The sequence below is a fragment of the Calidris pugnax genome, unplaced genomic scaffold (genome assembly GCF_001431845.1).
Source record: "Calidris pugnax isolate Ruff unplaced genomic scaffold, ASM143184v1 scaffold156, whole genome shotgun sequence".
Taxonomy (NCBI): Eukaryota; Metazoa; Chordata; class Aves; order Charadriiformes; family Scolopacidae; genus Calidris; species Calidris pugnax.
The window spans coordinates 761,510-783,299 of record NW_015090889.1 but is presented as its reverse complement, the minus strand read 5'-3'; the positions used below and the strand labels follow the sequence as shown (position 1 = coordinate 783,299).

The window sequence follows — 21,790 nt, the reverse complement described above, 5'->3', positions numbered from 1 at the left end:
GGGCAGAGACACCTCCCACCAGACCAGGTTCCTCAAGCCCCATTCAGCCTGGCCTTGAAATCATACCAGGATAATCACATTGGTTAAACAGAACTTGCCCTTTGTGAACCCATGCTGACTGTGTCTGCTGACAGAATTGTTCTTTCAGTAGTACCCAGCTGGTCTTCTGCTTGACTTAGGACACAATGGGATTGCCTGCTCCTGTGCTTTCAAAAAGTAGTTCTTAAGAACTGACAAACACTCATGGACTCCTATGCCCTCAAAAGCCAATTCTCAGGGTACTCTGCTGAATAGTTCCCTGAATAGCTTAAAGTTTGTTCTCCTGAATTTCAGGGCAGCAACTCTCATGGCCTTTTTTTCCTCATACTGAAAATATTCAACTCAACCATTTCATGGCCACCGTGGCTAATACAGCCACCTACCATCACATTTCCCATGCATCCTTCTCAGTTCACAAATAGCAAGTCTAGGAAGCCACCTTCCCTAGTTGGCTCACTGAGTGAGTACTTGTGACAAGAAGTTATCGCCTACAAACTTCAAGAATTTACACGACCTGTTCATCACAGCAGTATTACTACCCAGTCAATGTCTGGGAAGATAAAATCTCCCAATCCAGAAACTTCTCCTAATTGCCTACAGAACAATTCATCAGTGTTAACATGCTGGCGCAGTGACCGGTGGTAGACACCCAGTACAACATCTCCTTTGTTTCCCATTCCCCTAACCCTCACCCAGAGGGCTGAACCCAACCTAGAGGCTCTCACCTACATCACCACTAACTGTAAGGGTTGTACAATCAAAGCTTTCCCTTACCTACAGAGCAACATCTCACCTGCCCCACCTACGCCTCCCGAATAGCCTGTTGCACTCCAACCCAGCACTCCAATTTTGAGACTCATTCCACTAAGTGTTGCTAGTATCAAAAATACTGTAGCTCTGGGAATGACCAACGGTTCCAATTAATCCTGTTTGTTTCCTCATACTGCGTGCACTGGTGTACAAGCATTTCAGATATGCTCCTGAGCCCTCCATGCTCCCAGGAGCAGTGTAACTGTTCCCACTGGCATTGCCACACTCAGGCAGCGCCACACCAACCCTTGGCTTACCTACTGCAATCCTGTTGGTATCGCCTTCCCTCACTGATTCTAGTTCAAAGGTCTCTCAATCAGTCCCACTGGTTTATGTCCAAAAACGCATTTTCCCAAATTTACCTTTGGTTGCTCCGACGAACATAGTTATCACCATCAACAGGTTTGCGGTATGTTGTAAGTGCTTCATTGAGTTGTTCTTCAATCAGTTCAACATACTTTAAGTTATATTCCTAAAAGATGACAGACAAATGTTGACACAATACATTTAGTGGTTTATGTTTTTATATAAGTATTTTTAAAAGGAAGGAACAATTGAAGTACTCCTTAAGGAAGGCTGAATTTCTTTATGATCTAAAGGTGGGGCTCACCAAAATTACTGCCCCTCATGCACACAATGAGTTTGCAGAGTTGACAATTGATTCCGTAATTATTTCAGCGGTTTTGTTAAAAAAGGAAAGAAGGAAATACTTCACATCTGATTTTAATCCAAATAACATCAACAGACCATCATGCATTTCAGTATTCCTTGAGAAGTAACATTTTATCAGTTAGTAAAAAAAACCTGCCAACAGGAATGAGACCAAGCACTTATAATCAATTACGAAAACAAAGTAATGTATGAAGAGTTTTATTCTAGTCACGACAACAATGCATTCTTCTTAATGGTCTTGCCTTCCTATTTACTTCCTAACAGCATTAAATTAATTTAATTCTACCTTCATTAGGTCTAGATTTAACTTTAATTAGCAACAACCAGAGGTAACAGGTATCTTGAAACATAGTATTCCTTTACACACCTCTCTAGATAAGAACTTCCTCAACAACCTATTTTAGAAAGCACTACACTCCTGAAATACTTGCTAAAATATCAAAATTACATAAAAGGCCTGGGTAAATCAAAAGCAGGCATGCATGCACAGAAGAGCTATGGAACTGTAAGTCCCTGACAACCTTTTCAGCAAATCTTGTCACTGAGGCAATAAATGTATTGGCACTAGCAATACATGTATATGAATATGCAGTATTTTTAAAGAATCTTTGACCTTCGAAACCTGCATATTCACACCCTTTGTCCTCCTATTATCAAGCACACTTTTCATTCTTAGCATTACCTTTTGCCACTTTTCCATTTGTTTTGTTACATAACCTCTTTCATTAAGATATGAAAACCCCTTTGGGATGGACAGAAATCTGTAAAGTAACATCAGAAAGTTAGTACTCCTCTTAAAACAAATCATGTAACTTGAATAAAAACACACATTTGTTTCCACAGTGTAAAGTCAAACAGCACATTCAACATTTACCTTAGGAGTAGAAGTAAACCCTTGTCTCCAAGATGAGAAAGAGCTGGTTTCATTTGGATAAGGGCATGGAGATTGGCCTAAAAAAAATTAAAAATGCATAAGAAGCGTCTGAGCACTATATAGTTCTGAAAACTACAACAATTACAACAGTCTGCCAGCAATGAAGCAGCAAGTTTTTCACAAAAGGAAGTATCAAACAGCACTAACCTCATCCTAATATTACCCGCCTTACGTACCTTCTATCATTAAACATGCATTAATTCACAAAAATAGTAATCAAAATAGCTGAGTGAGTCTGAATTAGTATTTAAAAGTAGGCATAATCCAGAAGTCTACATATTTTGTCATTAATACTGCAGTATTTGCAGAAGTGACTCTATAAACTATTATGAAGTCCATCAATGACAACGAAGAAAGGTAATCATCAGTAGCCTCTTCTATACTTTTACTTTGCTACTGGGAGAGGAGGTGGAGAACAGCTTACAGAATAGCACACCAAAAAGAGGCTGAAAAGGGAAAGGATGCTCACCTTGTCTTCACATGCCTCATCTAAAATATCAAGTGCCTCAGAAGAAATAGTTTTATTTTTATCATGTAACTGGGTCACCAGTAACTCAATCCCCCAGTTGCTGAAGAACTCCACATTTGCTCTCAGTAATACTCGTAAGTGTTTTGTTGCATACAACCTGCAGCTCTGCAAAAGTAAGGAAAATGCTTTTTTTGAATGGAAGAAAAATAGCTAATGCAATTAATGATGATTTATCACTTAAAAAAAATACATTTCAATTACCATATTTTACAGAAAGTAGTTGTGATGCACACCTTGTGTATTGAAAGTACAGTCCATTAGAGTGTTATTTCTATATTTTCAAGTGGGAAACTGGAGTCTGAGATCACAAGTAATCTGGTCACTGCAAGTCTCCTTGGAAAGCCCTTACCAGTCATTCGCTGTGGTAACAGCACACAGTCATCAGGGTTAGCAGGAAAAACACCTTGTAAATGGCTAGTGCAACTGCATGTACTTTCCTGTTTGCAACGTTTTGCAAAAAACTTTAACAAGTACTAGGACCTCTGGGGAATTAATTTTAATAAATTTTAAATTGTTTTCCAAAAGTATCTGATCTTCAAAACAACTCAGAAAACCTTCTAAATCAAAAAATGTTATTTTTTGTAATAAAACGATTTCCTAACACTTGGTTTACTACCATGAATTTCTCCAAATGACAGCAGAAAGAAGTAAACACCCTGTCGTTTTCTGTACTGCTGTTCAAAACTTGCTGAATAAACAGCATAAACTCATTAACACCATTTTCTATTAGAAAAAATACACAGAAAATAGAAGCAAACAAGCTTAATCTACAAGAATCTGCAGTGTTTTGGAGTAAGCACCAACCAACCGTAACAATGTATGCTTACTAGGGAAGGTGTTGTCTATACTTAGACAAGCATAGCTGGAAAAGACAAAATCAGACGCCCAAACCTTCCTCCAGGTCTTCAGTCCCTACACCTTTAGGGCTACATGGTGTGCCTTCTACGTGGAATAGATGACTAGCAGCCTATTTATTAAAAAAGAGAGCAAGATCTTATCTAGAACATCTTGATCTAGACGTTAGAGCCTACAGAGTAACTCAATATTATGGAAGTCGAATTCAGTGTCATGTAGTTCAAGTGTTAATATCTGTCTATAAAGAAATGTTGTTACTGCTACAAATACACTGAGTGTGATACACAGAACAAAAGATAATGATGTTCACCTCCTGAATATGAATTAATCTATCCAGAGAGCTAGTACAGAATTAGAACCATTTTTATTTTCTGTTTGGAGAAGGAAAAGATAAGAAGGAACTAATGAATGATGGGACAATAAAATGGCAAATAAAATTTACTGAAGATAATTTTGAAGCAATGAGCTAAAGTGAAACAATAATCCCAGCTTTACACACACACCAGGCTCCGAACCAGCTTCTCCCCAGGGAGGAGATCATGGGGCTAATACTAGTTAGTTCTGTGGAAGCATTAGATAGAAGTTCAATGGCAACCAAAACCACTGCAAGTAAACAGAAGAAAATGTGTCAGCATTGTCACTAGGTAAGTCCACTGAGTGTTGACATCCTGGACCCTGTGTAAGGTTCTAATTTTCCTACCATCATCAGAAAGAAAAAGAAGAACAAGTTAAAAAAGTGTAGAAAACAGCAGAATGGGGTTTAAGTAACTGAACATATGAAAAAGGGTCTTTACAACAAGGAATGACTCAACAGGCTGAAGTGTTCAAACGTCAGACCTGGGGTGCAAGCCACTGCACGCATTGTCAACAGCCCTAAAGTCTTCAAGCAGGACCACCACCTTTGTACCTCAAGATCACCTGTATGCACTTCCCAGATCAGAGGGGGAAAGCTCAGCACAGCTTTTCCAGATGAAGCAAAATCCTGGAATGTTTTTGCTTTTGGCGAACTGCTAAGCAAATCAGTGCAGAGGACATCTGGGGAAACGGACATTCCCCTCTTTCCCTCATACATGAACCAGATGAAAAACACAGACAAAGCCCTGTACTAAATCTGTCAGAAGAGTCTTACTTTTACTGTTAAAGGGGTTTGAAATCCTTAGAAGTGAAGAAGTAACTCAGAGGTCACTACGCTAAGCTGATTACATGGCGCAGCATAGACGCCAATAGATACAGGATTACTCTGCCCCTTAGCCTCCTATAAAGTAAAATTCTTGGTCATGAAGTGCACCACTTGAGGACACACTGGCTGCTGAGGACACACTGGCTGCTCTGCTGTTTCTACCATGAACTGGCAGGAAGGCAGCTAAGGCAGTATGAGGAAGTAGGTTAAGGTGTACTTCTGCTTAACTGATCTGCAAGGATATTGTTCTGCAAATGTTTTTGCTGTATACAGTCACCCCAAAATGCTACTCTCCGTTTTTAACACTACGCTGGGCTACAGAAGTACTTTTCCTTGTTCAGAGATGCATTGATTTCTGTTTTCTTGCTCAGATTAGAGACGCAAGACTTTCTCCAATAACTCTGGAGAAAGGATATCAGTCATCACTTCACTGAAAGACTGCTTAATAATTATTCAGTAGGGAACTTCACCCTTTTCTTTCAATCAGCCATTCCTTCAGCCCCAACTACCTTCATTACATTCAGACTCCACTCTTTAACCATAAAAACCATCACATCTTTGACAATATTTCTCCGAGACTGTCAATTTCATTCCTTCCCTCTCCTCTTCTAAAATACAGAGAGACATTTAAAGTTAGCATCTACCTTATTCCCTTGTGTCCACTCTAGAATGTGTTCTGCCTTGTCCGGGTGACAGAGGAACAGCTCTCCCTGAAGCAATGACAGTTCTTTCCTAGTTAGATTCCCACTTATTGTCATTTCCCTGACATCAATGCTTGCTTGGCTGTGATGTTACATCCGATTGATTTCCCTTTTCTTCGAAGTCAAAGAGTTTCCTCTCCCTCATCTACTTAACTCTGTGTTTTATTTCCACTCACCTTCTAGGGTTCAGAAGTAGAAATCCCAATGCCTTTTTATGAACCACCCTCTCATTTCAGGAGCTTCTATTCAATTCCACCACAGTAACCTTACCATTATCAAAACAGTATCTACCACTGGAAGGTTAACCTGCTTATTACTGCTAGAAATACACATTTCTCTTTGTGAAAACACTGCCCTCACGATTGATTTAGGAGCTCCGTTGACCTAGACAACAACATTACACTTGGTTTAGGCATTCAAAGACTTTAACCCCCTTCATACGTGAGAGAAGCCTCTATTTGAATGACTTAATTTCTTGAGCAGAAATACAAAATATACTGTGAAGTTAACAGCAAATTCAAAAGCTTCATGAGTAGGAGTTTCATTACCCTGAATACAAAAAGAAAGACCTTTCTGGATATATAATAGCTTAAAAATAATACACCTTGAATAGAACAAATATTTAGTGGCAAACAACAATGGAGCGTAAGTTGAACTGAACTTACATCAGTAGCTGCTGTCAGGATTTTAGAAAGGATGACTCTTGCTAATCCATCTCTGCTGTAATCCAAACTAGAAACAGTCAATTTTAACAAGTGATCCTGGTTCTTCAAAGAGCAAAGATTAAGAAGACTGAGGGATAAAGGGGAGGGAAAGAAAGACAAAAATTATTATTTGAACCCACTCAAACCCATTTATTTATTCAATCAATAATTTAAACCTAAGTGCTTTGAATTTGACTTCCATTTCTATAAACACTGTATACAAAGTAAGTCCTCATATGAAATGGAGGAACTTTGAACTGTTACAGCTTTTACAGTTAAATCAGGACCAAATAACGCACTTAAGTACAAGGGGAAAAACCTGAAATCAACACTTTTTATAACTGCTCTGTAAAAATTTTGCCAGCATACTTTAATTAGTGATTATGAGCACAGAAATTAATATTTGTGAAGCCCTGTGAACATTTCCTCATTGTAAAACATTCTGTGTATAAAGCTTGCCATAAGGTTAGTCCTATTAACTGTCTAGATTTTATTATAAACTAAGTTTTTTGAAGCCAGTAAAAACCATGCATTCTACTAATCAATGAAAACAATTGAAAAGAACAGAGTACATCAAACCACCTGAATTTTTGCCTAAAATTTACCATATAAAATAAAATGGTATTAGCCACTAGCCAATTTACTCCCAAAGGAAGCTATGTTTATTTGAACCTAAACAGAAATTTGAACTTCACAGCTTCACTCAAGTATACTGGACTGAAGTTCAGGTACAACATACATCATTACATTTCATAAACAGTATGGTATCTGTCAGGCTTTGGAAGTTTCTGTGTTTGTTTTGTTTTCTTTGGGTGGCATTTTGCTTTTGGGTAGGTTTTTTTTTTCCCCTCTCTTCTGTCTTTTCAGTTCACTATTACCTTTCTTGATACGATTTCTGTCAGATAGGTGTGGACAGCAAAAAGTAAGCTATTTTGTGACCTATTAGTAATGACAAACTAAAAGACCCCTAAAAAAAAAAAAACCAAACCAAAAAAGGTCAACAAAAGAACATGGAAAGCCCCCACAACTGGGGGTATTTACTTGGAAGTAACTCAAAATAACTTTAAGGTTTTCAGGTTTACAGACTGTGGTCCACGCACAGAGTTACAATTTTAGTAAGCATTATACCTGTATGCACAAACAGAATAAAAACACTCACCACTGAAACACATTGCATTTTTCAAGCATTTTCACTCCATGAGGGTGACAAGAGAGAGTACCAAAAAACAGAAAGTAGTGCTGACTAAGGGTATTTAGCAACCCATTGTTTTGAAGACTACGTTCAGGTTTCATTCCTGATGAAGAATTGAGCCAATGTACAATATCTTTAACCAATTCCTCCAGGTAACCTTGTCCATCCTAACAAAACAAAGAGAAATAGCATTTACAAGTAAAGAACTGGGTCTCTCTTCCTTACAGAAATCCATAATTTTAAATTTCTTAAAATGTACAAACGTAATACAGATACAAAACAGAAATGCTGGCTGGCAAACACAACTCAGACTAAAGACAAAGGTTCAAAGCAAATAATAGGAGCTTAGCTTGGAGACATCTTAGAACCGATTCCATTTTTCCAGAAAAGGATTATGCAATGACATTTTCTTCTTGCCTGAGGCATGAAAGTCTTTAGCATAATAGAAGAAAGGACGTAAAGAAAGGAAGGATATACATATTAAAAAAACCTCCAAACCCCAAGTTGCATTTAATAAAGCTGTATTTAATAAAATTTCGACTTAAACATAGTTGTCTTCTTCAGTGTCTCATTCAGACAAGTCAAGGCTTTAAGTTCTATTTCTTAATTACATTGATCATTTTATATTTAACTCCCAAAGTTTACAGAAGTCTTTTCTAAAATGAAGGTTTTTTTCTATACGTGGCACACAGCTCCAGTCTTGTAGCTGAAAACTTCTTACCTCTTCTGATTCAAGAAGAAATTCAGTAAACTGACAACCCACCACAGTGAGCTGCTTAGCCTTGGCATAGTCCAGATCCAGGTTGGCATACAGTTTACTGCTAGGCTTGTAAAAATATAGCAATCTCCTTACAAACCTATGAAAAGTAAAAAACACTTTGCTGTTCATCAGTATGACAAGGACAGTCTCACAGTACAAAGTTATGTTGATAGAAAAGATATTATATCATTAAATTAACTTAATGGAAATAAATCTTCAAAAGTTATTAAATCCCTATGCTCTTGGAAGCCATAGCTTCCTTCTCATTTCCATGTTTATAATTTATTCTGATGTAATTTATTCTGTGGCAAGTTTCAAACACTATACTATCCAGACTTACAAAGAGCTAAAAAAGAACGTGACATGAGTTTTCTTCAGCTATAATAGTAAATGCCACTATGAAAAATACATTTTTGTGTTCTGCCAGAATGCTGTATTTATTCAGGAACAGTATTTTCATTCACCCCACTCCAGCATTTCTGAAGCATAACACAGTCACTGCAAACACAGACATTCACTCAGACTTTCTGAAATCACAGTGAGCAATACAGCTTGAGTTCTGCATTGCAGGAATAAATCTTCAGCAAAGAATTTCCCTTTGCCAATTCTTCGTCAAAAATGAACACAGGTTTGTGCTTTAAAATAACACAGAATGTTCTGTCTGAAGGTAGATATGAGAGGCACTAAGACAACTTAACTAAAGCATTGTGCCTTTAGTTAAAAAAGTGAGAGCAAGCCACTATCCCCAACTCTAAAGACACAACTAATTATAAAGGAAATCTGCCTTAAATTTTGGCAAAAGAAATGTATTTTATTCTGGGTTATTAGCAATAAATATATACATTAACACACACATTTTTATGTGTGTATATATGTGTGCTTAGGTGTGTAAGTATGTATATACACATACATGTGTATACACACTGTATCTCTAAGAAGTGAAGGAACCTGTATCACAAATATTCTGAATTTCACTGTAACAGCTGTAACACCATCACAAGAACACTCACAGTACAAAAAAAAAAAAGTATCAACTTATGGAAGGACAAGTAAATTTACTTTACACTTCAAAATCAAAATGGCTGAAAATTTTTTATAATCAGCAGTGAAACTAAAGAGATTTGGGGCTTAGTTAGTTACAATTAAACAAGAGCAACAGCATTTTAAAGCCATTAAAGCATCTAACCCACAATCCTGCAGAAAGCATCAATGAACTGTAGAATTTTTACACTAATTCAATCCTAGATTATCTCAGTATTTTTGGGATTAAATTACTTTGGCACTGAACAATGCTTTAGTGCAGCAGGAAACCAGGGGTGGGTGTGGGTGTCACAGCTGGGACTGCAGACATTGCTTTAAAGAAGCAACATTATAACCATCAGATTTGGAACACAGTCCTTTACCACAAGGTTCAGACTAGCAATTAATGTTTAGGGAAAAAAAAAAAAAAGGCAAAATCGTATTTGCTTATACTGAGAATATTATATAAAAATAGCATGATTACTACTTAGTAAAAATTTAAAATGGAGCAGTGTGAGCCTTTCAGCATATGTTTTTCCTCAACTTCATGTTGAGGTAGCTTTCCATGCCTACAAATACAGAACTACTCTTCAAAATGATTTAATCTAATCAATTTCTAAAATGCATGTTAAAAGGCTCATCCAAGAATTAGTTAGTAAAGGTATTACACCACACATGCACAGAAGTAATGAAAATGTCTTAATGTCAAACAGACAGGAAAGGAACCAGAGATGAACTGGTTTTTTTGGTTGTTGGTTGGTTGTTTTTTTCTTCTTCAAATCACACATGCTTCCCTTGCCATTAATAGCAACTAGAAATAACTTCCTCCTGGTTTTTGATGAAAACTAACTATATAACTGAACAACTCTAGACAAGTCGTCAAGTAATCACATCAAACATCAAAGAGGTAATACTTTAAGGTTTTAAATGAAATAGAATGTTTGCAAAATTGGTAGGATTCTCATTAATGGAACAGGTATATAAAGTATCTGTGCATAGGAAAGAAACCACTAAAGTTTAAAGACCTGTTTATTTAAAGCAAATATTGCAACCTAATATCTACATTTTCATTTCTGCTGCTTATATATAGATTAAGTTTTAGAAGCGTGACATATCTAAGGAAGAGTTTTTTGCAGTATTAAAAACCAGCTTTTCCAAATTTATTTCATCAAAGGAACTCTACATAATTTTTACATACCTGTGCAATTGTTCATCTTTATAGTTCCTCAGATTTATATTTGGCCACTAGAAAAACAGCAAATACAGCATTATATGAAACTTGTACATCAGTCCTTCATTAGTCACCAAAGTTTACTCGTTTCTATTATAGTCATATTTACTTAATAACTAGAAGTGTAAGTTTTCATGCGTCTAATACTACCTATAGAAAACAGTTATTTTATTACAAAGCCTACATTTCCCCGGAAAAAAAATCTAACCATTCTTGGACCAAGGACAGGGAACATTGGTTGCATGCTGTGTACCAGGACACAAGTCGAATGAAAAGAGCAAATTATGAAAAGCTAATGAAAAAGAAACAATTTTTCTCAGTTTCTTCTCTGCAAGTAAAAAAAAGCATATTAGGGAAATAATTTTTTTTTGTTGTTTTCACTACTAATCAGATTTGTTTTAAAAATAATCATTCTGGTATAGTTCACTTAAATGCTGCTTATTAAAATGCTGCTTATTATTAAGGAGTTACTTAAACTCCTTAAACTCCTCTGTTGATACTTCTAAGATGTTTCAAAGAAGGATCACATGAAGTCATAATACCCTCTTCTGAAGCTATCCTTTCTTTCTATTAAATGTTCCTCTGTTTTTACAGCCCTCTGTTGTCTCTATGATTTATTTTTGTTGCTACTAGTAAGTATATTTTGGAAGGGATGGAAAAAAGCGCATCAAACACTCTTTTCTCCTACCTAAGTGGTAAGTTTTGCATTTCCGGTTGGTATACTAGTATTAAGACATATAGTGCACTAGTTAATGATTAGTAAAACTGACTGCACCAGTAACACTGCCAGAGACAGTATGAAGCTCTCCTGTCAATGAGAAAGCTGCAATTCCTCCATCCTGACCACTGCCACTTCAGCAGCTTAGAAAACAGGCAGAGCAAGTGAAAAAGGCAGTAAGGGACACATGAGATGCAAGTGATTAGGTGGTTAGAAAGATGATGCTCCACAGCCATAAGGCAGTAAGAGAGAGAAAGGGGAGGCAAGTAGGCCACATGAGATAGCAAGGTCCAAACACTAGAATCTGGATCCTGCTCATTCAAAGACTAAAGATGCACCACGCTGATAACACTATTTTAGTTTATGCTGGCGGTGTGCGGTTTAACAGGAACAACAGTGGTTAGAATTAAACAAGAAAACATACAGACTTCTCATTCCGAAAGACATAAGTCCCTGATTTTGAGACATTAACAACTGTTTGATAGGACACCAGAAAATATACTGTTGGGGAGGTCTGAGATAGCAGGGAAATTGACAGGTAAAATTTCAGGTAAAAAGCCCACCAAGTTAGTAGTCAACTACAGAAAACTTCCACTGTCAAAGTATGACACAGACTAATAAAAAGTGAGATTTTGAAGAACAGTTTCTTGATAACATCACTAATACTGAATCAAAGGTAACAAAATCTGTGATTAACAGCCATAGATATCTACCAATCCTGTAAATCTAATAACTGCACTAAAAAGCTTGTAAAAAGTGAAAAGGAGCAAAGCTACTGTCATATACATATTCAGGTCTTTTTGCCAGACAGACTCCTGCTCTCTCAAGTCAGTCCCTGAAAAAAATGCACAGAAATATTTAGTATTTTTTTAATATAATCTTGATTACACTTGTCACCATTAATCCTTTTTTTTACTTCCACCATCTTTATAACCACACAGTAGAGAAGAAAATTTTAACTTGGGGTAACAACAGAAGGATGGCTTTGATGCACAGAATGACAGGAGCTATTTTGTTTCAAAGACTATACTGAGTACTCACTCAGTTTTCTTACTCAAAGAAACCGAGTTTTCTGCTTAAAAAAAAAGAGGCCGTCTCTTAAAAGCTTGCATTAATAAATATTTAAGATAACGCCCTCCCTGTCAAGAAATGTTTCCTTCATTTTGTAAAAATAAATTAATTTTGTTATGAACTCGATGCTACAAGAGTATTTGTATAAGTTCAATACATACAATGACACTGCATACTACTGGAGTTTTCATGTGGCTCAATCTAAGCATCTGAAGTTTGATCTATAATCCACCTCCAGCCTTAACCTTCAGCTCACATTATACAAAAAAAACCTGCTACAAAGCTGAACAAGGCTTCAATAACAAGGCTAGTTTGTTGGGACCAAAGACGAAAACTGTGTAGTTTGGACTGATGTCTGAAGTATTAGCAGCTTTAAAGTCATTACTGCTAATTCTGTGAAGCATTTCTATACAAATGAAGTTGCATGAAATTTAATACATTCTCGTTAGTAAATTTGTGAATTTAACTATAGTATACTTTTGCTTAAAGGCTCTACACAAAAACACTGTCTCACCACTGATTAAACCCAAGAGATGGTAATTTTCTGAAATAAAGCAGATTATGGGATTTACTACAGAACTAATATTAGAAAGTCAAAGTTCACATGTGAAATAGAGACTTTTCCCCAGACAGTTTCACAGAAATAATATCACACTCTTTTTAAGCTCACTTTCAGTATGGTCCCTATTAGATTCCAATTCCAGTCAAGGTTCTCCTTATGATTGAGAACTTGGCTGTCTCGAAGATTCATTACAAGTGCTTCTTCTGTATCCTGGAATACAGACATGAAAAACTAAAGTAAGTTTCCTTGCATCATTCTTTTCAGTCTTGTCACAATATATACTTACTGGTCATGTAACAATTATTAAAAGGGCTATGCTCCACAGAAATTTGCATTTGAAAGTAAATTGCATGGTTACAGTACTGCATTAAGAATGTAATTGTAACAGATCACAATAGGTCCTAAAAAGTACTAAAAACTATTGCAATTTCACAACTCAATTTCTAGAAACGCAATATAGTCTGCACAAGTATCTACAAGACAAATTAAATGACAAAAAAAATACTACAAAGAAATCACAAATGTCTCTGAATTACATGAGAGAGTGAAGTTTGGGGGGCAGTCTCCAAAATACAAAGTAAAATTCAGATCTGAAACATGAATAATGGTAATACCTTTAAAATAAAGATGTCTTTCTGCACACGGTACTGATCCCTTTTTTGGTGCGTTGAGATCGCTTTCTGAATAATATGATCTAAATGGAGGCTGTAAGGTTTAGGTCCTCTCTTCTTCATTTCGTGAAAACGTTTTAAGCAGTTTAGTGCAGCACTTGCTCGTCTAATAGAAAAAAATACAACCAGTATTTGGAAACTGTTATGCAACTGTAGAGCACCACTGCTATATCTTGAGAAAACAGACATAGCTCAAGAAAGAACTGACCAACAACTGCAAAGCAACTAAAAAGAAAATAATTTTCTTGATACAAATTTTCATATATCCATAGGCCTCAGTCTGAAATGTCTATAATTTCTGCAACTGAAATTATACAGAAAATTATCTTTCAGAATTTTTAGTATTGAAGAATGAACCTTATTGAAACCTCCTCTTCTACTCTGCAATCAGTGGGGTCTGTCACAGTTCACAGAAGACACTGAAAGGTTAAAGTTGATAAAGTATTGCGAGATGTCACAGCAGATCAACGTTCTGCTGTGAAGTTGAGAGCTGAGGGCTCTAGCTTCACCTTTGACTAACAAAGTATTTCCTGTAAATTGTCTCTTTTTTTTTTCCCCAGAAGGTGGCAGGAGTATCAGTAGGATGTTTCCTGCTCTTCTGCTCTTTATATCAAAATGGTTCAGCAACAGCATGTAGGAAGTTTTCCAGGAAAAGAAAGAAGTAATAGAAATGACAGCTGTCAACAGCAGAAATAGTCAATTACAAAACAGTGGTAGCAGAAAAAATGCCCCCACTTGCTGAACAAATAAAATAAGGAAGTCTAAAAATGAGGAGGTAAATTTACCTTTCTTCCTTATAAATAAAAATTCTCACAGGAGAGTGAGAATGAATTCTGATATATTCTCGTAGGATAATGTTTTTATTTTATATTATCCTCAAACAAATACCTTTTGATTTGATCACTTATCTAAATAAGATAAATTTGATCTGTAACAGGGCTTACAGTTTTTCAGAGTATGAAACAATGTACACTGTTGACCAAAACTAAGATCCCCAAATGAAAAAAAATCCTACTACTAAATAATTTTCTTCCACAAAAATGGGATTTTTTACTACTCTATCAGGTAGATCTGCACACGCCAAAAAGCAAAAAACCTGTAGGTAATCCACAAAAGTATCCATTCTGCTTTTAATCCTTCCTCTCATCCCACAGCTTTGACCGAGTAAAATATTCCATGATGGAGGTTCAGATAAGCTGTTTTTGAAAAATCACTGTATTTTCACCTGCCAAAATATTCTCTACTGACATGCAAGAAAACTTCAAAACTAAAATGCAGAAGGGCACAATTCTTTCAGCCTGGAGAAGAGAAGGCTCTGGGGGAACTTATACAGCCTTCCAGTATCTGTAGGGGGCCTACAGGAGAGATGGGGAGGGACTCTTTGTCAGCAAGTGCAGTGACAGGACAAGGGTAATGGTTTTAAATTGAAAGAGGGGAGATTTAGATTAGATACTAGAAAGACATTCTTTACTGTGAAGGTGGTGAGACACTGTAAGGGGTTCCCCGGAGAAGTTGTGGATGCCCCATCCCTGGAAGTGTTCAAGAGCAGGCTGGATGGGGCTTTGAGCAACCTGGTCTGGTGGGAGGTGTCCCCGCCCAGGGCAGGGGGGTTGGAACTTGAACTTTAAGGTCCTGTCCAATTCTAAACATTCGATGATTCTTTGTTTCTTGGAAGCGCTCTATAAGCAGCATTTATTATTTCACAGTAGCAGTTCGGGAAGGTTCTTTAATTTATCACTGACAATATAATGAAAGACAGAATACAAAGCCATGATATATTTATCAGAATAGCGATCCGACAAGGCAGATCAGGAATGGCAAGAGTAGTAAACAAAAACACTTTCTATTAGAAAAAAATCCAACACACTCAATTTGAATGGTCTTAATGGTCTTCTACAAAGAAATGGAAGTAAGAACACTGAGTTACAGAAGATGTTTTAAAGACACGTAAATCTACCAAATTGACTTTTTTACTCAGGAGGTTTAAACTATGTGAAGTACCCAGGAGATGGTATTTTATGACAGAGAACTTAAGAGCTTAAATTGCAAGATTAGGACATGTAGAGAGAAATTCTAAAAAGTAACTAAAATAAAAAGCCCATAGGTTTTTAAAATCCCAAAATTCATGTATTTTTAGTTCAAAGACGAATAAAAAGCTTCTATAAACAGGGTTTTTTTTTGAGTCAGATGCCTAAATATACCTCATTTGATTGCCACCATGACTGCCAAACAGTTCTCTTATACTGCTTAAGTACATGCCACCGAAGATCCCTGCACTAAATATAAAATTTCTGTTCATACATTCTTATATCTACATGGAACTGAAAGGAACTGAAAAAATTACCACTGCAAACTTCAAATAAAAGCACCCAGAAGTTTTAACATAATTACTATTGTTACGGTCACCATTTTCTTCTGAAGAAAAAAATTATTAAAAAACAACAACAAAAACCCAGCTTCATGCCAATATTACATTCTTTGCTCTTACTTAACACTAATAATGACTTACCAATTTGGTCTACTACTATTTAATTAGCTATAGATAAACAATAACAGAACGAAAAAGTTGGTATGGCCTTTTTTAGTTTTGAAAGATGAATTGCATAAAAAAGCTGAAAAAGAAATATGGAACAATGGAGAGGTCAAACACACAGAACACGTCTCAGATGTTGCTTGGCCAAACCGTGCCTTAGAGTTCATTTTAAAAAAATTTCATGTAAAAATCCTGCAATCTATGCAAAATTGTTCTACAATCTACTATAAAAACTTTCCAAATTCCTAAAATGTTACTATAAATGCTTTTGGAATGAGGTACTCCAGTACTTCTGGAATACTGTGTTCACTTTTGGGCTCCCCAGTTCAAGAAGGTCAGGCAACTGCTGGAGAGGGTATAGCAGAGGATTACAAAGATGATTAGGGGAGTGGAGCATCTCTCTTAGGAGGAAAGGCTGAGGGACTTGGGTCTTTTCAGTCTGGAGAAGAGAAAACTGAAGGGGGATCTGATCAACGCCAATAAATACTTAAAGGGTGGGTGTCAAAAGGAAGGGGCCAGTCTTTTTTCTGTGGTGCCCAGTGACAGGACAAGAGGAAACAGGCACAAACTTGAACATAAGTTCCATCTCAACATGAGGATGAACTTTCTTTACTTTGAGGGTGACAGAGCACTGGAACAGGCCACCCAGAGAGGTGGTGGAGTCTCCATCTTTGGAGACATTCAAAACCCGCCTGCACAACCTGCGCTGGGTGGACCTGCTGTAGCATGGGGGCTGGACTAGATGATCTTCAGAGGTTCCTTCCAACCCCATAACATTCTGTGATTCTGTGATGCACTGAAAACTATTTCCCTAGTAAGTGTGGCAGAGCATTTCTATATGCATGTGTGTGCTTGCAGTTAAATAGACAGACATGGTTTCAGCCACCACAAAACTTGCAATGTAGGTTTTCACTCAACTCTAGAGGGAAACGGAGATGGAAATGTTTTTGCTTTTAAGTGTAACTTAGAATTCTTACAGTCTTTTCTCTTTCATGATGTCAAAAGATGCTGCCATGTTCATTAGCGTTGGTAAGCAGTGCAGGTGATGGCTGTGAGAATGAGGAAGAATTGTGTTTGCCTAAAAAAAAAATGAAGGACCAGTTAGAGTAACTTATTGCAACATTTCTAGCCATCTCTTTAGGACCAACATTTGAAGAATTCACTACTTTTCACAAAAACATGACAACAAAACTACTTTTTGCATAATGCCAGAGCAATGATTACACATCCCATTTTGAATATTTGATCTAGCTAATCAATCTGAAATACAACTGGAAGATTTCAGAACCTTCTAACCTGTACTGTTTCCATTAGTCTTTAAGTGGTAGCATGCAAAAACGTGCTAAGCATCAGATACCCTTATGTCATGTGTATAGAATTACTAAAAAAATCTAAAATCAGAAATACCATTTAAGCTGATGATTTCTATTAAAAATTTTCTGCACACACAAAAATTCTGATTAATTAACACAACTTTCTAAGTTACTAGGCATTTAATTGCTTTTATTTTGGGACATAGAGGTATTTCTGCAAATGCTTTTGGAAACTAAAATAATAATGAAGATAAAGAAATTATCTCTTAAAACTAAATAGAAGTACAAATATCTGCTCAGTGCTTTGATAAACAGTCATCTCTGACTAATAAATCAGCTCTTCAGGAAAACAAAAAATACCTATGCTTTGCAGTATACTCAAATGTCAGTAACAGTCACTCCTATTCAGAACTATTCCAGAAACCAGAAAAATAGCATATTACAGATTCCTCTTTTTAAACTACATGGCTGACTAAATACTCAAGAATTTAAAGAAGTTGTTTAAAGAAATATATCACTGAAGAGACGAAGTTTGTTGTGGTTGTGACCCATGCCAATGATCTGAAATGTTGAAATCACTGTAGTAATAAGGAATCTTATCTCTGAAGATTGTGATCTTGTTTTTTGGAGCATTAAGCACCACTGAAATGAGTTGATAGTCTGAAGATGCAGGCTATTTCTGCTAACTCATATTCAAATTCTTGTAAAACAAAGTTGCATTTCACAGCTTTACCATACCTTATAAAGTAGTTTATTTGGAAAAAAGATTAATAAAAACCAAAAGAAAAGGCATCAAGAAGTGCTCTGCTGTACATGCTAATTTTATCATCAAGAGATATGAAAAATTAAATAACTGATTTGCAAGACAGGTAAAATCGTATCACTTCACATATGACAAACAGCTCCTTGGGAGGGTGAGAGGCAGCACTGGAGTGCAGATGAAAACAGCATCATCATCTCCATACCAAAATAGTTTAGGTTAAGAGAGAGAGAAGCAACTGTAAAAGATAGGTTAGGTAGAGAGACGCAGAATGAAGCAAGGTTCCCTCAGCTTCTTTGTAGCAGGGGCTACCCACAGAAGTGCTAAGAGCATGCCACCAAGTCGGAGTTGTCTGAAGGAACCATATCAAGTGCCACAGCCACATCCAGCTCAACATGAAAAAAAATTACATCTGCCTGGCCTGTGAGGCAGAAAGCCAAACATGTTGCCAGAGGGCTACCATTGTTTCAAGAAAAGCAAAAATCAGCAATGGTCCTTTCCCAAACACAGTAACTGGTGAGTGAGCTTGCAGGACTCCAGCCTAAAAATACAACTGTCTACAGAGGCGAGGGAACGTATTGGTGAGAGTTTGAGAGCTGAGGATTATCCTTGGAGCAGAACCCCTAGCACTTTCAATACTTTCCAAACAGCCTTCCTATTGATTCATACTGTTTCTAATATATGATTTGCCAAAAAGATGTAATGTATATTAACCCATTATTCTGATGAAAAGTAGATGTTCTAAGTTTGTAACACAAATTCAAAGATATAATAGGAAATACCTATTCACAGTTAGTTACTAATACTATTTATACACAGCAAAAAGCTTTACTTACCATGTGCAAAAGTTCTCCTAAAAGGATAGTTGCTCTAACAGATACATGGTCATCACTACTTGTGATCACTTCAACCAGACCCTTCAAAAAGTTAAAAAATTATTACAACATTCAATGTAAAAAATCTCATTTTAATGTTTATAGGAAAAAAGTAGCAAGCGCCTCTTAAAATGTAAAGTTATTAGTTACCTCTAGAAGTCCATTGGTAATAAAAGCTGAAAGGACTAAAGCCAAATAATTATCCATGAGATCAGGCCTATGGAGCAAAAAAGTACGGAAAGAGTTTAGAAAGTTCATTTCTTATTATGTCTGCAAGAAAACAGCAAATATTTTGTCAACACTATCAAAAAACAAAAACAAGGGTTTAGACTAAGTTCCAAAAATGCTCACCTTGACCTGGCTCGATGCGGTAATATAGTTTTAGCTTCAGCAGCTACAAACCCATCAGAAAGTCTCCAGCAGTCCTGAAACCTACTTGGATCTAGAACAAGACCATAAGGACAATGGTAATAACACTGGATTTCATAGTGTTATTTTAATGGTTGTCGGTAGGTAAATAATAGTTCTTGCCAATATCTTATTTCATTTTTGAAATGATAGAGTATTTTGTTAAAAGAGATCTCTTAAAAACCACCTAATCTAGACTCCTGAACAAAGGCAAGACTAACTTCAAAGCTAGGACAAAGATTGTATCCAAGTATTGACCAAAATAATGATATTTCCATTTCATAAACACATTGTTTAACAGAAAATATTGTAATAACTAAAATTTAAAAATGTACATCCATAAGTCACGAAGTAGCAATTTCGCAACAAAGAGTGATTTATTTACTTATAAGGGTGGAACACGGATTAAGCTTTTATAATCAACTGCACAACAAAACATTTATAAGCACAGTTTGGAGAATTGCTGGAACATTAAAGGCTGAAACTTGCTTCCTTGGGCCTCATACTTTTGTACTGTGGGACAAAGCAGAGGGTACCCTTGTGTTTACACATGTTTGATTCTAAAGGTAAAAGACTAACTCCACTAAATATAAAGACATGAGAGAGCATACACTTGCCCTAGCAAGAGTAAAAGTCTGCTAAAGCTGAGTGCAGATAGCTAGAAGATACAGAATATATAGAAATATATAGATACACAATATATAGAAAAGACTCTGTTTAGTACCTTTTCTGTAACTTTCACTACCACTTCTACATTACTAATGCTTCTAATACTTCAAAGAAGTCTAATTTGTACTAAAGTGTTTGCACACTCTTTTCTGCAAATGCTCTGCTATGCTCCACTGCTCATTTCTTCCCAAACTGACACCACTTAACAGTTAATAAAGAATTTTATCCAGGACTTCAGAGCATCCAATGAATACAGTAATGAGACAGTGAATATTGATCTAATTTACAATGTAGAGGAGACAGTGAAAGGTTTAAATTTGTAGAAGAGCTCAACAGACAGACTTCATGTGCCCCGGTTCTAAATACTTACCTACACTGAGAAGTGCCTCAATAAATTCTTCTGCAATAACAGGGAGAGGAAGACGAAATATATCATAGAGAACTTCAAGCAGACCTCGCTAGCAAAAAAAAAAAAAATTGTCTTTAGTTCACTATTAATATTGAAGTTCAGATTTCTATAGAGTGCTAAAATTGGTGTATTTGTTCCAGTATTTCTTTTTTTGATAACATGCTTATTTGCATAAACTGAAATAATTTGGAGAAGGGAAGGGGCTTGTTTACTTTAGAACTGTGCCTCATTGCCACTGTGAATTCTACAGAAGCTCAGGTTACCTGGATTACAGATTTTTAGAACAGGTACTGCTGCCACCATCAATTTCTTGATTTAACTGGTAACTGAGAAGAAATATTTCTTATTTAACTCTGATTCAACTCTGTTTATTATGCATAAAGCTTGTAACTGCATCTTACTGTGAACTTGCTTTGACTCGTGACCAAAGAAAAAATTAATTTACGACTTTTCTCTCCTCCATTCCCTCATCTCAGACATATAGGGTGAACTTCCATTCTCACAGGAATTTTATAATGGAATTACAGACTTGAACTTGGGGGTCAAATAAACTTGAGGATAGGGGTCTTGTAACTGGAGTTTGTGTTTAAACCACAAAATTGTTAGCATGTTAAGAATATATGAATTAAAACATTCACTATTATTCTATAGCAGTACTAAATATTTACCACCTACCCGTATCTCCATATTTGGTATACAGAGTACCCCAATAAGAGACTGAATCCCAGAATTTCCAGGTTTGCACAGGCTGATAATACCTAGAAAACATTAAATACATTATAATATTCCCTCACCAAGCAAAAGAAGCACTAGACACATTGTTAAATTTGATTTCCAGTTTGAAACACAGATGACAAAAATTACTAATCATAAATATTTTCAGCTTTGTAATGTCATCTTTTATATATTTTTACGACATTTTATAGTGTCATCTAATTTCCAGTCCATAATATTTAACAAAAGTTTCTAATAACAAAACTTTGATTCCTCATTTAAAATTATAGCTCTTTCTAATGTGTTTAATATTTCAATATTAATAGAGAAAACCTTCAAATTGTTTCTTCAGGTTACAGAATACCACTTGAAGCTTACACTGATTTTCAGCCTCACTTTATATACAGTGTCTTCATTAAAAATGTAGCTGCAAAGACAGCTTATTCCTTGCTTATTTCCT

General features: G+C 36.1%; 1 protein-coding gene across 1 annotated transcript in view; it reads right to left on the bottom strand.

The window, feature by feature from the left end:
- RICTOR (RPTOR independent companion of MTOR, complex 2) overlaps window positions 1-21,790 on the bottom strand; it is an 84,466-nt gene that overhangs the window by 20,635 nt on the left and 42,041 nt on the right. The window contains exons 10-25 of the mRNA XM_014947595.1: window positions 21,292-21,374; window positions 20,578-20,665; window positions 19,482-19,572; window positions 19,281-19,347; window positions 19,092-19,172; window positions 17,160-17,260; window positions 13,593-13,755; window positions 13,087-13,188; window positions 10,595-10,641; window positions 8,338-8,473; window positions 7,584-7,783; window positions 6,386-6,512; window positions 2,925-3,089; window positions 2,396-2,472; window positions 2,204-2,282; window positions 1,212-1,321 (exon numbers count right to left, since the gene is read on the bottom strand). Of these exons, the coding sequence (XP_014803081.1) occupies window positions 1,212-1,321; window positions 2,204-2,282; window positions 2,396-2,472; window positions 2,925-3,089; window positions 6,386-6,512; window positions 7,584-7,783; window positions 8,338-8,473; window positions 10,595-10,641; window positions 13,087-13,188; window positions 13,593-13,755; window positions 17,160-17,260; window positions 19,092-19,172; window positions 19,281-19,347; window positions 19,482-19,572; window positions 20,578-20,665; window positions 21,292-21,374 (1,717 nt within the window). The remainder of the gene's footprint in view (window positions 1-1,211; window positions 1,322-2,203; window positions 2,283-2,395; window positions 2,473-2,924; window positions 3,090-6,385; window positions 6,513-7,583; window positions 7,784-8,337; window positions 8,474-10,594; window positions 10,642-13,086; window positions 13,189-13,592; window positions 13,756-17,159; window positions 17,261-19,091; window positions 19,173-19,280; window positions 19,348-19,481; window positions 19,573-20,577; window positions 20,666-21,291; window positions 21,375-21,790) is intronic.